The sequence below is a fragment of the Bufo gargarizans genome, chromosome 1 (genome assembly GCF_014858855.1).
Source record: "Bufo gargarizans isolate SCDJY-AF-19 chromosome 1, ASM1485885v1, whole genome shotgun sequence".
NCBI lineage: Eukaryota > Metazoa > Chordata > Amphibia > Anura > Bufonidae > Bufo > Bufo gargarizans.
The window spans coordinates 638110218-638122546 of record NC_058080.1 but is presented as its reverse complement, the minus strand read 5'-3'; the positions used below and the strand labels follow the sequence as shown (position 1 = coordinate 638122546).

The 12329-nt window shown below is 42.8% G+C and overlaps 1 protein-coding gene across 2 annotated transcripts in view; it reads right to left on the bottom strand.

The window, feature by feature from the left end:
• MCTP1 (multiple C2 and transmembrane domain containing 1) overlaps positions 1-12329 on the bottom strand; it is a 1090031-nt gene that overhangs the window by 538000 nt on the left and 539702 nt on the right. For both annotated transcript variants that reach the window (XM_044276001.1, XM_044276002.1), the window contains exons 4-6: positions 6491-6570; positions 3920-4031; positions 2313-2339 (exon numbers count right to left, since the gene is read on the bottom strand). In XM_044276001.1, coding sequence (XP_044131936.1) covers positions 2313-2339; positions 3920-4031; positions 6491-6570 — 219 coding nt within the window. The remainder of the gene's footprint in view (positions 1-2312; positions 2340-3919; positions 4032-6490; positions 6571-12329) is intronic.

Below are 12329 nucleotides of genomic sequence, written 5' to 3'. Positions count from 1 at the left end.
TTACATGTTTTTCAACTGAAACCAATTAGACCACTGATCTTTCTAAAATGAAAAAGAAAAATATAAGCATACATTGGTGTCTAGATCACTCTGGCATCATAAGATGCTTTTGTTTATACAGAGACAATCTGGGTAAAACTGAAGATTTCAGTTTTATGCATGTGAGGGTACCATCAAGCTTCATCTTTCCTTGCCACTTGTGCAGACATCAGCTTAGTTATATGCTGCATGTCTTTGTCAAAGCCGTGTATAAGACATACAGACTTAGCAAATAGAGATGAGCAAATATAAAAATTTGGAAATTAGACCTTCATTTTTGAAAAAATTTCTGATGATTCTACCAAAACCGATTTTAGTGTCATTCGATTTGGGAGAGTCAAGAACAGGAAAGAGAGACAAAGAGACTTTTTCCAGGCAATCATAAAACTTTCCATTCAGACTGAATTATTCCGGCTTATTTGGAAGGTCAAGTTGGAAGAATCTAATCCAAATCCAATTTAAAGATTTTGCTAATTTTTAGTAGCTAATATGAAATGAACAATTAATGTGTTAAGTGTCAATGTGTTAAGTGATCAGTTAAAAGGGGTTTTCACGATTTTGGCCATTTTTAATGAGCGCTCGTAGCATGCGGTACAGATGTATCCGAGCTAAACCTGATGGTTAGTGTGTTAAGTAAACAATGGCAAAAAAATTGTACAGTAATTGACTTTTTCAATGGATTTCAATGGCTTTTGTCACAAGATAATACTGTGATATGTGTTTTCAGAGTCAAGTTTAGCTCAGCTACATTGCTTCCTTGATAAAAGAGTCATACTCACCTGCTCCCTGCTGCTCAGGCACCCTTGCCCTGTTTGGTGAACTTCTGGTTTTGTGACAAGGTCACAAGCACCACTGCAGTCAATGACAGGGTCATGTGCCACTTGGGACACATGACCGCTGAGGCCACACCGACCAGTAGACTGAAAAACAGAGTTTGGGTTCTAGAACTTAGCTTCGGCGAGCAGGTGAGTATAATTTTTGCATTAGGTAACACAAGCTATAGGGGCCATTTAAAAAGGTCATAATCTTGTAAAACCTATTTGATTGGTAGCTCCTATGTGCTTGATGTACTTTCCCAACCCAAATATAGGTAAATCTTTTTAGTGTCGTTGCTTTTCCAAGGATTATGATCAGGCATGGCCAACCATAGAAAAAAGAAGAGCTACCCCATTTTCTCCTCTGTTATGGTGGCACTATGGTGTCCAGGCAAAATTGGGACTGTTGGCAAGTTTGCCTTTATGAGCTAGAACTAGCACCCGACTTGTCCATGCATTATGCGGATAAACATTTGTTTGAATAGCTGTTCTAAAATGCCACCTGCTCTGGCAGCAGACATGCAGGAGAACGCCAGTAAGCACAGCTGAGGGACAAGAGAAGTTGGACCTGAAGCTTGTACGTATTAAAGGGAACCTGTCATCCACTTTGTGCTGCCCATACTAACTGCAGAATTAGAGACAGGTGAGTTGATTTCAGCGGTCTGTCATTTAAAAGTTAAAAGTAAGTGGTTGCCGAGAACCAACATCACAATCATTGCAGACTGGGCCTGTAAAAGAGTGATGGCCACCTGAGAAGAGTCCTGGTTATTCATGAATTCCTGCTCTCCCTGCCCACCTGCTTCTACCTAGTTTTCTCCCTTTCTCTCTAGGAGAGAACTGCCAATCATCAGCAGATGGGTGAAAGAGCAGGAGATTATGAATAACCAGGACTCTTCTCAGGTAGATTTGACATTTGACTCTTTTCAAGGCCTGGGCTGTAATGATCAAGGTGCTGGTTCTCAGCAACCACTTACTTTTAGCTCATGATTGACACACCGCTGAAATCAGCTTTTCTGTCATTTTATGCTCCCCTTAATGAGGTCAGAATAAAGTTGATGACAGGTTCCCTTTAACAAGAAGTTGTCTTTATGAGAACCCTTTCTATAGTAGTATTGTTCTCCTTGTTTACCCAGATGACAATGGGTTGTCTTGGTTCCAAAATACTGGAGGGCTGAAAAAGTTCTGGTTACCCAAAAACGGAAAAAAAAACAATGGTGATTTTTCTCTACAGATGTCCTAGGACACCTGACTCTACTTTCAGTTGTCTCTGGAAGTAGATATCACCTTAAAATTAATAAATTGGAAAGTAAAGGCTCTCTATAAGACATGTACATGCATAATTATAAACAATCATAGATCATGCAACGACTTTCACAGTGACACAAGCATAATCATGCTTTAATGGACTGCAACTTAGCAACAGCACAATGGAGATTTCACGGCTTACACACTGCTTACCGCCTCAGATGACTTGATAGATAAAGGCTGTGAAAAAGGTTAATGTGTTATGAAGGTCATCAACAAAGTCTGCATGCTAAGTCAAGATCTAGTTGATTGTATTTTAAGTTCCATGTCTTTTTGGTAATTGCCACCCAAAGTTTAAATTCACACGATGTCATATACATATGTTAGTCTACATGCTTATCTGGCTGTAGAAGTGCTTGTATATCATTTGTGTATACATATACGTATTTAGCTAAAGCCATAAGTGTCCCATTAAAAAAATGAAATTATATGTTAACATAAAGCCATATGATTAGTGGTTGTCCTTGAATATGAATTGGTAACCTCCAATATCCAGAAATGGAAAATAGGTCTAACCTCATCCTTTACAATGAAGGAAATCAAAACTTATGTTGCTATGGATCAAGCACAATTTGTTTGCTTTGCCATTGTAATTAGCCTCAAGATTCATAATCCACAGAGGCTACCTAAACAGGTATGCCAAAGCCTCATATACCCCCATAAGTGTCAGACATGTGCCCCTGTGACCTAGCCACACACCACTGTCAAAGTAGATACCAAAGATGTCCTACATAATAACAAAACAAGAGATGCCCTCCATGATGTCTCAGCCCTAGACATGCCCATAGTTCATCAACGACAGATACCCCCATTAGTGCCAGTCATCTCCCAATACCCCAGCCACAAAATTCCCAAAGTGGTTAACACAGATGTCCTTCAAAGAACCGACCAACCAGAGATGCCCTCCAAAGTGTCTCTGGCCTAGACATGATCACAGTGCGTCAGCAAGAAATATCCGCCTAAGGCCTCATGCACACGACCGCTTTTTTTTAAGGTCCGCAAAAACGGGGTCCGTAGGTCCGTGATCAGTGACCGTTTTTTCGTCCGTGGGTCTTCCTTGATTTTTGGAGGATCCACGGACATGAAAAATGAAAAAAAAATCTATTGACTTGAATGGGTCCGTGAACCGTTGGCCGTGAAAAATATAGGACAGGTCTTATTTTTTCCACGGCCAGGAAACACGGATCACGGATGCGGCTGCCAAACGGTGCATTTTCCGATTTTTCCACGGACCCATTGAAAGTCAATGGGTCCGCGAAAAAAAAACCTGAAAACGGAACAACGGCCACGGATGCACACAACGGTCGTGTGCATGAGGCCTTAAAGAAACAGTCCATTGCACTGGGTTTCTTTCTGTGACGGATGTTATATATTAGTTGTGTGGACAGCATTTATAGTTAAGGGACCAGGTAGTAGGCCAAGATCTGCAGGTAACTGCTGCCTTTTCTAGGGAACATAATGGACCATTACAAGTGCTAGCTAGGATTTGCCATTATGCCATAAATTATAATCAGTGGGGTCAAACTACTGGAACACTGACCAATCCTGGTATAAAAGGTGGGGTTCCCCAATGATCATAAAATGATGGCATGTCCTAGCTGTGTCTGATGGATAACATCCAGTTCTCTTTAACTACACTTTGGCTGTAAAAGTAATGGTGATATTTATATATTTACACGCAAAGAATATAAAGCTCATATATCTACTATTATTGCCCAAAACTCAGGATGGATGTCTACGTATGTTATCCCATGACTCACCATATCCATGCAGCCATTGTCCTTCTGAGAAAGAACGACGTATAAATATATAGTTCCCAAAACATGTTCGGGGTGCTGTGGATCCTTTAAATTTAATGCAATATCTTTAGCGCTGAAAATACAATGTAAGGAGATGAATAATACAAAGATTACCATAAATCATACACATGTAATGATTACTGTTATGGTAGATGACTAATAAAACATCTATCTAATGGATTCACTATACCGCTTTATTACATCTGGCTCTACATTCAGCTTAATTCTACTTTGACATAAAAGTATTATTCTTATTTTGTGCACTGCATGTCAAACCAGAACAAAGCAACATAAACTAATATAATTTGCCTCAGGCTAGCATCAGAAATCAGGCAGGTTGTTGGACCTCTGCGCACTCCGGCATGGCCGGAAGTTTGTAAGTCTCCGTGTGGCCCCATTCACTATAATGGGGACTGGCGGAGATCCAATAGTTTTCCGGCAAATATGCTGAGCATCGGCTGGAAGAGAACTGCTACACAAAGAAGTTTTCCTCCGCCTTTTTCTCTGCATATTTGCTGGAATGCGGGTGGATCTCCGCCGGTCTCTAGTAAAGTGAATGGGGCCGGACACAGCCTTACTTGGCAATGCAGGAGTGGGCAGAGGTTTAGCAGGCTGTTCCCTCCCAAAAGAGCCTGCCTGATCTCTTATACTAGTCTGCAACTAGCCTTATCAACCTGCATAGAAACTAGAAAAGTACAAACATATATTTAGCCAGAGATTTGTCAACATCTACATCAGCAATACTCAGATGGGATGTGCTGATCTTCTCATGCAAGAGGCTGCTTCTTAAAGAGGACCTTTCACCACTGCTGACATGCCTGTTTTAAATGGCTTTTGTCAGCCCACTAAACCGTTTTTTATTTTTTTTGGTTAATAATAATCCCTACTCTGCAAGCTCCCTATAACATAAGCTAAATATTCATTTTGGTTCTGTAGATTTTGTTAAAAAGCTATTTTTATAATATGTAAATGACCTTGCTACCAGCATGTAGGGCGGCTACTTGCTGGTAGCAGCCGCATCCTCCTCTCATAATGACGCCCCGTCCGCTGTGTGATTGACAGGGCCAGGGAACGGGATCGTTCTCTGCTGGCCCTGTTTGAATTCAAAATATCGCGCCTGCACCGTACCTGTCTTTAATCGGCGCAGGCGCACTGAGAGGCGGCCGCTCTCTCGGGCGTTCCATCCTCAATGCGCCTGCGCCGATGACGTCACATCTACACCCAGCGCAGGCGCATTGAGGATGGAGCAGCCGAGAGAGCGGCCGCCTCTCAGTGCGCCTGCGCCGATTAAAGACAGGGCCAGCAGAGAACGATCCCATTCCCTGGCCCTGTCAATCAACATGCGGAGGGGGTGTCATTATGATAGGAGGATGCGGCTGCTACCAGCAAGTAGCCGCCCTACTTGCTGGTAGCAAGGTAATTTACATATTATAAAAATAGCTTTTTAACAAAATCTACAGAACCAAAATGAATATTTAGATTATGTATAGGGAGCTCGCAGTGTAGGGATTATTATTAACCAAAAAAAAAATATGGTTTAGTGGGCTGACAGAAGCCCTAGCAACATGCATTCCCCATGTAATAACAATTCTGGAGCATCTATTCATGTCTCTATAATGTGCCATTCTTTTATTATTTCTACTAGAAGTTATGAATGAATTGCTAGCAGTCTGCAGTAAGGGTACAGAGGGGAGGTGACCAGTTGGGGGCGTGTACCTGCACAGACTTACTCTATTCAGCCAGTACTGCCATTATTAGACTGTGCAGGGACACACTTCCAAATGGTAACCACCCCTCTGTACCCTTACTGCAGACTGCTATCAATTCATTCATATCTTCTAGTAGAAATAATAAAGGAATGGCACAACATAGAGTCATAAGAATAGGTGGTCCAGAATAGTTATTACACGAGGAATGCATGTAGCTATTAAAAACAGGCATGTCAGATTAATAGCAATATATATTGGTTAACGGTAGTAAGTGGATTAATGCCAAATATGCAGGTGGTCTAGGGTACTGAATAGGTTAACATCAGCACCCCTCTTGGTCTAGGGCACTGAAATGGCTAATGCCATCTTCCGTGGTGGTTTATAGTAGTTTAAGGGTTAATGTCAGCATTTGTATTGTTCTGGGGCAGCAAAGTGGTTAATGTCAGTATCTCTTGTGGTTTAGGCAAGTTGGGAGTTAATGTCAGTATCACTGGTGGTCTAGGGTAGTATAGGGGTTATTGTCAGCATCCATAGTAGTGTCTTTGGTGGTTAAACATGACCATAGACAACAGAGCAGTTAGGAGAAAGAGTACTATATACAGTAAATGTGATGGATCCAATACCCAGGCTTCTCTATGACTTGGCAGAGCGTTTCGTGAGGTTGAACTCAGTGAGTCTGTGCAAGTAGATTTTTTTTTTTTTACCTTGGTGGGGGCTAGTTTTGACGCTAAAGATCTTGAAGTATAATGACGTTTACTGATTTATATTAAAAACTCAGGAAGAGCTGAGGACTGTCCAATAACATATAAAAAAATAAAGTTACCTATGTAGTTCCAATGTTGTAAGGTCAAGAAATGCTGACCCCATAAAGTCATCTTGAAATCCAAAGTCATAATCAAATACCTGTAAGTAAAATCAAATGTTTAGTAGAGGCTGCAAAAAGGGTGAAGGATGAAAATGATAAACATTTATAAACCAGGTTTTACAGAGTGTGCCCAATTGCAACCTACCATTTTTTATCTTCCTGATCTAGCCTAATTGTGCTTTGACATGCGTCACTTTATTTGGTATTGATTTTGGAATACTTTTACTTATCCATGCCATTCTGAGACTGTTTTTGTGACACATTGTACTTCAAGTTAGTAGTAAATTTTAGTCAATATGTTTTACCTTTATTTAATAAAGAAATCCAAAATTTAAAGAAAATTTAAACAATTCGCTATTTTCAAAATTTTAATTTCCCTGCTTTTAAGACAGATACATATCTCATAAAACCATTATTAATTAACATTCATCATCATCCACTTTATGTTGGCATTAGGGATGAGCGAATCGACTTCAGATGAAACATTCAAAGTCGATTTGCATAAATAGTAGAATGTATTGGCTCATGTGAGCCGAAGTACCTTGGAAACGAACTCAAGTTCGGGAAAGGGTTTTTTACAGTAGAAATCAGTTTATGAAGTTATTACGCAAAGTTTCGCGAGACTCCGCGAAGTAATAACTTTGGCTCATTGGAGCCAATGCATTCTAATGTACGGAGCGATTGCTCCGTACAGTATTTAAACAAAGTTTTATGCGAATCGACTTCAGATGTTTCACCCGAAGTCGATTCGCTCATCCCTAGTCATTTTGCAAATATGATTTTATATTTTTACGACATTAGAAGGCTTAGAAATTTAGAAGCAATTTTTAAAATTTTCAAGAGAATTTCCCAAACCAAATTTTAAAAGGACCAATTCAATAATGAAGTCACTTTGAGAAGCTTATATAAACCACGCATAAGTTACCCTATTTTAGAAACTACACTCCTCAAATTATTTAAAACTGAAGCCTTTAGGTATTCCACAAGAATTTAAGGAAAATAGAGGTGAAATTTCCAATTTTCAATTTTTTTGCAGATTTTCCATTTAAATTCATTTTTCCTGTAACACAGCACAGGTTAACAGCAAAACAAACATTAATATTTATTACTAGTTTTGAGTGGAGCGAAGCATTCAGAGCGAAATTAAGTCCGACATTTAGGAAAACTTTGTTTCGCAACAAATCCGAATTTCCTTGCGCTTTGTGGTAACTAATCAATTTCTCTTAAAATGGTGGCTGCAGATGTTACAAAGTGAAAGTAAGAAGCCCGGGAACGCAAGATCACCCATAATGCCCTGCAGCGAGCCAATCTGCAGATCCCCTGTGATGTCACAGCCCTATAAAACCCTCATCCCTCACGGTCTCCGCCATTGTCCTGTGAGCTTAGCATAGGGAGAGATGTGGCAAGTGTTCATGCGCTATGGACAGTGTTGCTGAAAATGATTAATAGAAGAATATTAGAGAGGGAGAGTGCAGGGAGACTGCATGGAGAGTGTCGGGAGACTTATTCTGCGTCAGTTTTATTTATTATTTACTTATTCCTACATCAGCTGGAAATGTAATTTAATACCAATAAGATGAAAGCCTTTATTATTCCGGTGCCAGAAGGACTATACAGTTCGGTCTTCATTATTAAATGAAAGGCAACTGCAGGCAAATTGGCCCCTCGGTTGTTTACCGCAGCAAGGCCACAACCCACCCGCAGCACAGCTGCTCCGTGTGGCCATACCCTAAGGCAGAGTGGCCTGGGTATACCTGATTTATAGTGATTCATGATTAATTAATTCGTAACAAATCAAATTTCTTGGCTAACTTGAGAGAAGTTTAGAATATAATTTTTCAAAACTTTGCTCATCTCTATTTATTACCCTAATTCTGTAATTTACAGAAACATCCCATATGTGGTTATAAACGGCTGTATGGGCAGACGACAGGGATCAGAAAGGTAGGCGCACCATATGGTTTTTGGAGAACAGATTTTGAGGAATGGTTTTAGGTGCCATTTCACATTTGAAGAGACCCTGAGGTACCCCTAAGTGGAGATCCCCCCAAAGTAACCCCCATTTTGGATACTATACCCCTCAAGGAATTTATAAATGGGTAGACCGAGCGCTTTGACCCCCCCTGGCATTTCACAGAATTTGGAAACACTTGGCTCTTAAAATGAAAAAATTATTTACTTCCAGTAAAATGTTGCACAAGCCCCAACTATTTCATTTTCACAAGGGATAACAGGAGAGAAAGCACCTCTCAATTTGCTACCATTTTCTCCTGAATATAGCAATACCCCATATGTGATCGTAAACTGCGGAATGGGCACAACACAGATGTGGAAGGAAAGGAGTGCCATATGGCTTTTGGGGGACAGATGCTGGAATAGTTGAGGGGCGATGTTGCAGTTTAAGAGCCCCTGAGTAACCTCTACAAAGAAACACCCCAAAAAGTGCCCCCATTTTGGAAACTATTTTCCAGGAATTTATTGAGGAGTGAAGGTAGTGGTTTGACTCTACAGGTGTTATATACTTTATTGAGTCTTTATATATACTTTATAATAAATTATACTTTATAATTTAGGCTACTTTCACACTAGCGTTCATAGGTCCGTTCGTGAGCTCCGTTTGAAGGAGCTCACGAGCGGACCCGAACGCCTCCGTCCAGCCCTGATGCAGTCTGAATGGAGCGAATCCGCTCAGACTGCATCAGTCTGGCGGCGTTCAGCCTCCGCTCCGCTCGCCTCCGCACGGACAGGCGGACAGCTGAACGCTGTTTGCAGCGTTCAGCTGTCCGCCTGGCCGTGCGGAGGTGAGCGGATCCGTTCAGACTTACAATGTAAGTCAATGGGAACGGATCCGCTTGAAGATGTCACCATATGGCTCAATCTTCAAGAGGATCCGTCCCCCATTGACTTTACATTGAAAGTCTGAACGGATCCGCTCAGGCTACTTTCACACTTAGAATTTTTTCTAAGTTATTAATGCAGACGGATCCGTACTGAACGGAGCCTCCGTCTGCATTAATATGATCGGATCCGTTCAGAACGGATCCGATCGAACGCTAGTGTGAAAGTAGCCTTAGAAACACTTGGCTGTGAAAATGAAAAATTACATTTTTTTTCCTATAAAATCTCACCAGAATTTGCATTTTCACAAATATGTTACCTATTTTCTCCTGAATATGGTAACACCCTATATGTGGTCGTAAAATGCTCTTTAGGCACAATGCAGAAAAGAAGCTAGACCCCTCACAGAATTTACCAAGGGGCATAGTGAGCATTTTGACCTCACAGTTGTTTTGCAAAAATTTATTCACAGAAAATGGTGAGAATCAGATATGGAATTTCAGTGTCCAATGTGTTGTGTCTGGACATTCCACAGGTCTCAGGAGTAAAAGAGCACCATTTGCTGTGAAGTGTTGTGATTTAATCATATTATATATGTATTAAGGCTAAGGTATTGCCGTATTTGTGTGAGGGGAGGCTCCCTCTCACGGCATATAAGGCTCACCCCCCCATAGCCCACGTCGTGCGGCTCGTTGCTTTTCCGACGAGTTTCACTTCCGGGTCAGCAGACGTCACGTGGCAAAGCGCGTTCGGAGTCTCAGCGTCGCTCTGGTCTCCGGCTGCAAACATTCAGACTAAGGTGATATGGTTGGGGGACGGGGGGGGTAGGCGTTAGACGCCGGTACTTGGCATGAATGGCGCTGATTTACAAACATGTGCGCGGCGGTCACTGGCCGCATCACTCACCTGGCAGCGCTTCAGTCAGCCGGCGTAGCCTCGGTCGCATCCATGGGCATGGTAGGGGCGTGTCTTACGTCCTGGGGCATGTGCCGCCGCCACAAGTGCCTCGATAGTCGGCATCTGGGTACGGTGCTCGCGTTCTGGCAGGGCATGGTTCCCGCGGTGGGGGTCGCACTTACAGTGATCCTTGATAGGGCAGTCTGGAGGTACCTCAGTGCCCTCAGTCAAGGCCTTCAGGGCACATGGCCTGGTCCGGCTCCTGGACACTGTGCAACATAGATACTAGACTTGTAGTCACTGCAGGCAGCAGGCCATGTCGCACAACATTGTGGCTTCTCATTAGCATGCGTAGTAGCCTTTATCTTCAGTCAGCAAGAGTTAAAAGCATAATGGTGGCACATCTAAACTCAATACATTGCTCATAAGAGTTAACCTGTTAGGGTCCTAGGTCATAACCACAGTGTCTTTTACAGGTCAGTAGGATCATCATCCCACGGCACGTATTTGCCACTACGTATATCCTGGCACCTTGTTCCGGCAGGTAAAAAAAAATAAAAAAAAATAAAAAAATTATAATATACATGGGGGGGGGGGGGGAGGGGAGGTAGAGGTGGTGCGGTGTATTGAGTGCTTTCTCCCCTTTTCCCCCTTTAACTCACAGCAGTAGTGCATACCTGCATTGATTCAGGTAGGTGACTCGGGGTCCGTCTCGGGGGGGGGGTTTGTGTCACGGTCTGGTAGCACGGGGTGTGGCACATTCAATACAGGGTATTCCACTCCTGGGGGGAAAAAAAAAAAAAGGGGAAAAAAAAAAAAAAAAAAGTAAAAGGGGCAGACATATATTTCCTTCGCCATTTGTCATGGCCGTAGGGCACGAAGGTCCTGTCACAGCAGCCCTTGTGTCGTGTGTTGCGGGCACTGACGTTCGTGATCTACACACGCTCAGTAGTCTGTCACGACTACAGACGCTCGATAGTCTGCCACGGTTACAGACGCTCAATAGTCTGTCACGACTACAGACGCTCAATAGTCTGTCACGACTACAGACGCTCGATAGTCTGTCACGGCTACAGACGCTCAATAGTCTGTCACGACTACAGACGCTCAATAGTCTGTCACGACTACAGATGCTCGATAGTCTGTCACGACTACAGACGCTCGATAGTCTGTCACGACTACAGACGCTCGGAGTCTCACGACTACAGACTCGTTATAAATCCTGTCACGTCCACAGGTCACGAGGTATTTATATGTCTTTGGGTAAACCGTGGGTGTGGCAACAGGTTCAGGAGTACGATGCCCGCTTCACTGGGCAGCACCGAGTCGTGTTAGCAGGCTCAGGTATCACGCGTCCGGTGACACTGGTGTTGGGAGCACGAGAGTAGATACCCATAGGTAACCATAGTTTCTTTTAGTTAGGATGTCTCAGCAATCTCATGTGGAAGAGAGTGTCGCATCTCGTAGTAATGAAGATGTCCAATCCGAAAGAGAGGCGGTTCCAGCTCTCAGATCCTGGACTGTGCCGAGGCTCACGGCAGAACTGTTGAGGAGAAGAATTCCTTTTCCAGCGACCGCCAGGAAAGCGGAACTTTACAGGTTGCTGTTCTCAGAACCCCCGGCTGCAGGGGAGGACTCGGTGTCCACGGACATGATACAAAATTCCTTGTCACAACTCCATGCTGTAGTCAATTCGATGGCATCTTCTTTATCTCGCTTTCAGACCAGGTTAGAGGCGATGGAAAATACGGCCTCTACTTCGAATGCGGTTGCCCCGAATACTACCGTGCAGTTACTCACCCAGTCTTCAATGGTTGGCCCCCAGGTCAACCCTCTTAATATAGCACCATGTCATTTCATTCCAACCAATGTGCGTCAAGACATATTAGATGGTAAGGATGTCAACCTAGCTTCCTTGCTCATAGCCACGCATGAAATGCCGGATAATAAGACCATAGCGTGTGGGGAGGTGTCAGTGATCCTGAAGTCCAGAGATGTTAGGCTTAACAGGAAACTTACCGTAGCAGAGTTCATACTTGCATTTAGCTTGTTCAGAGATGTA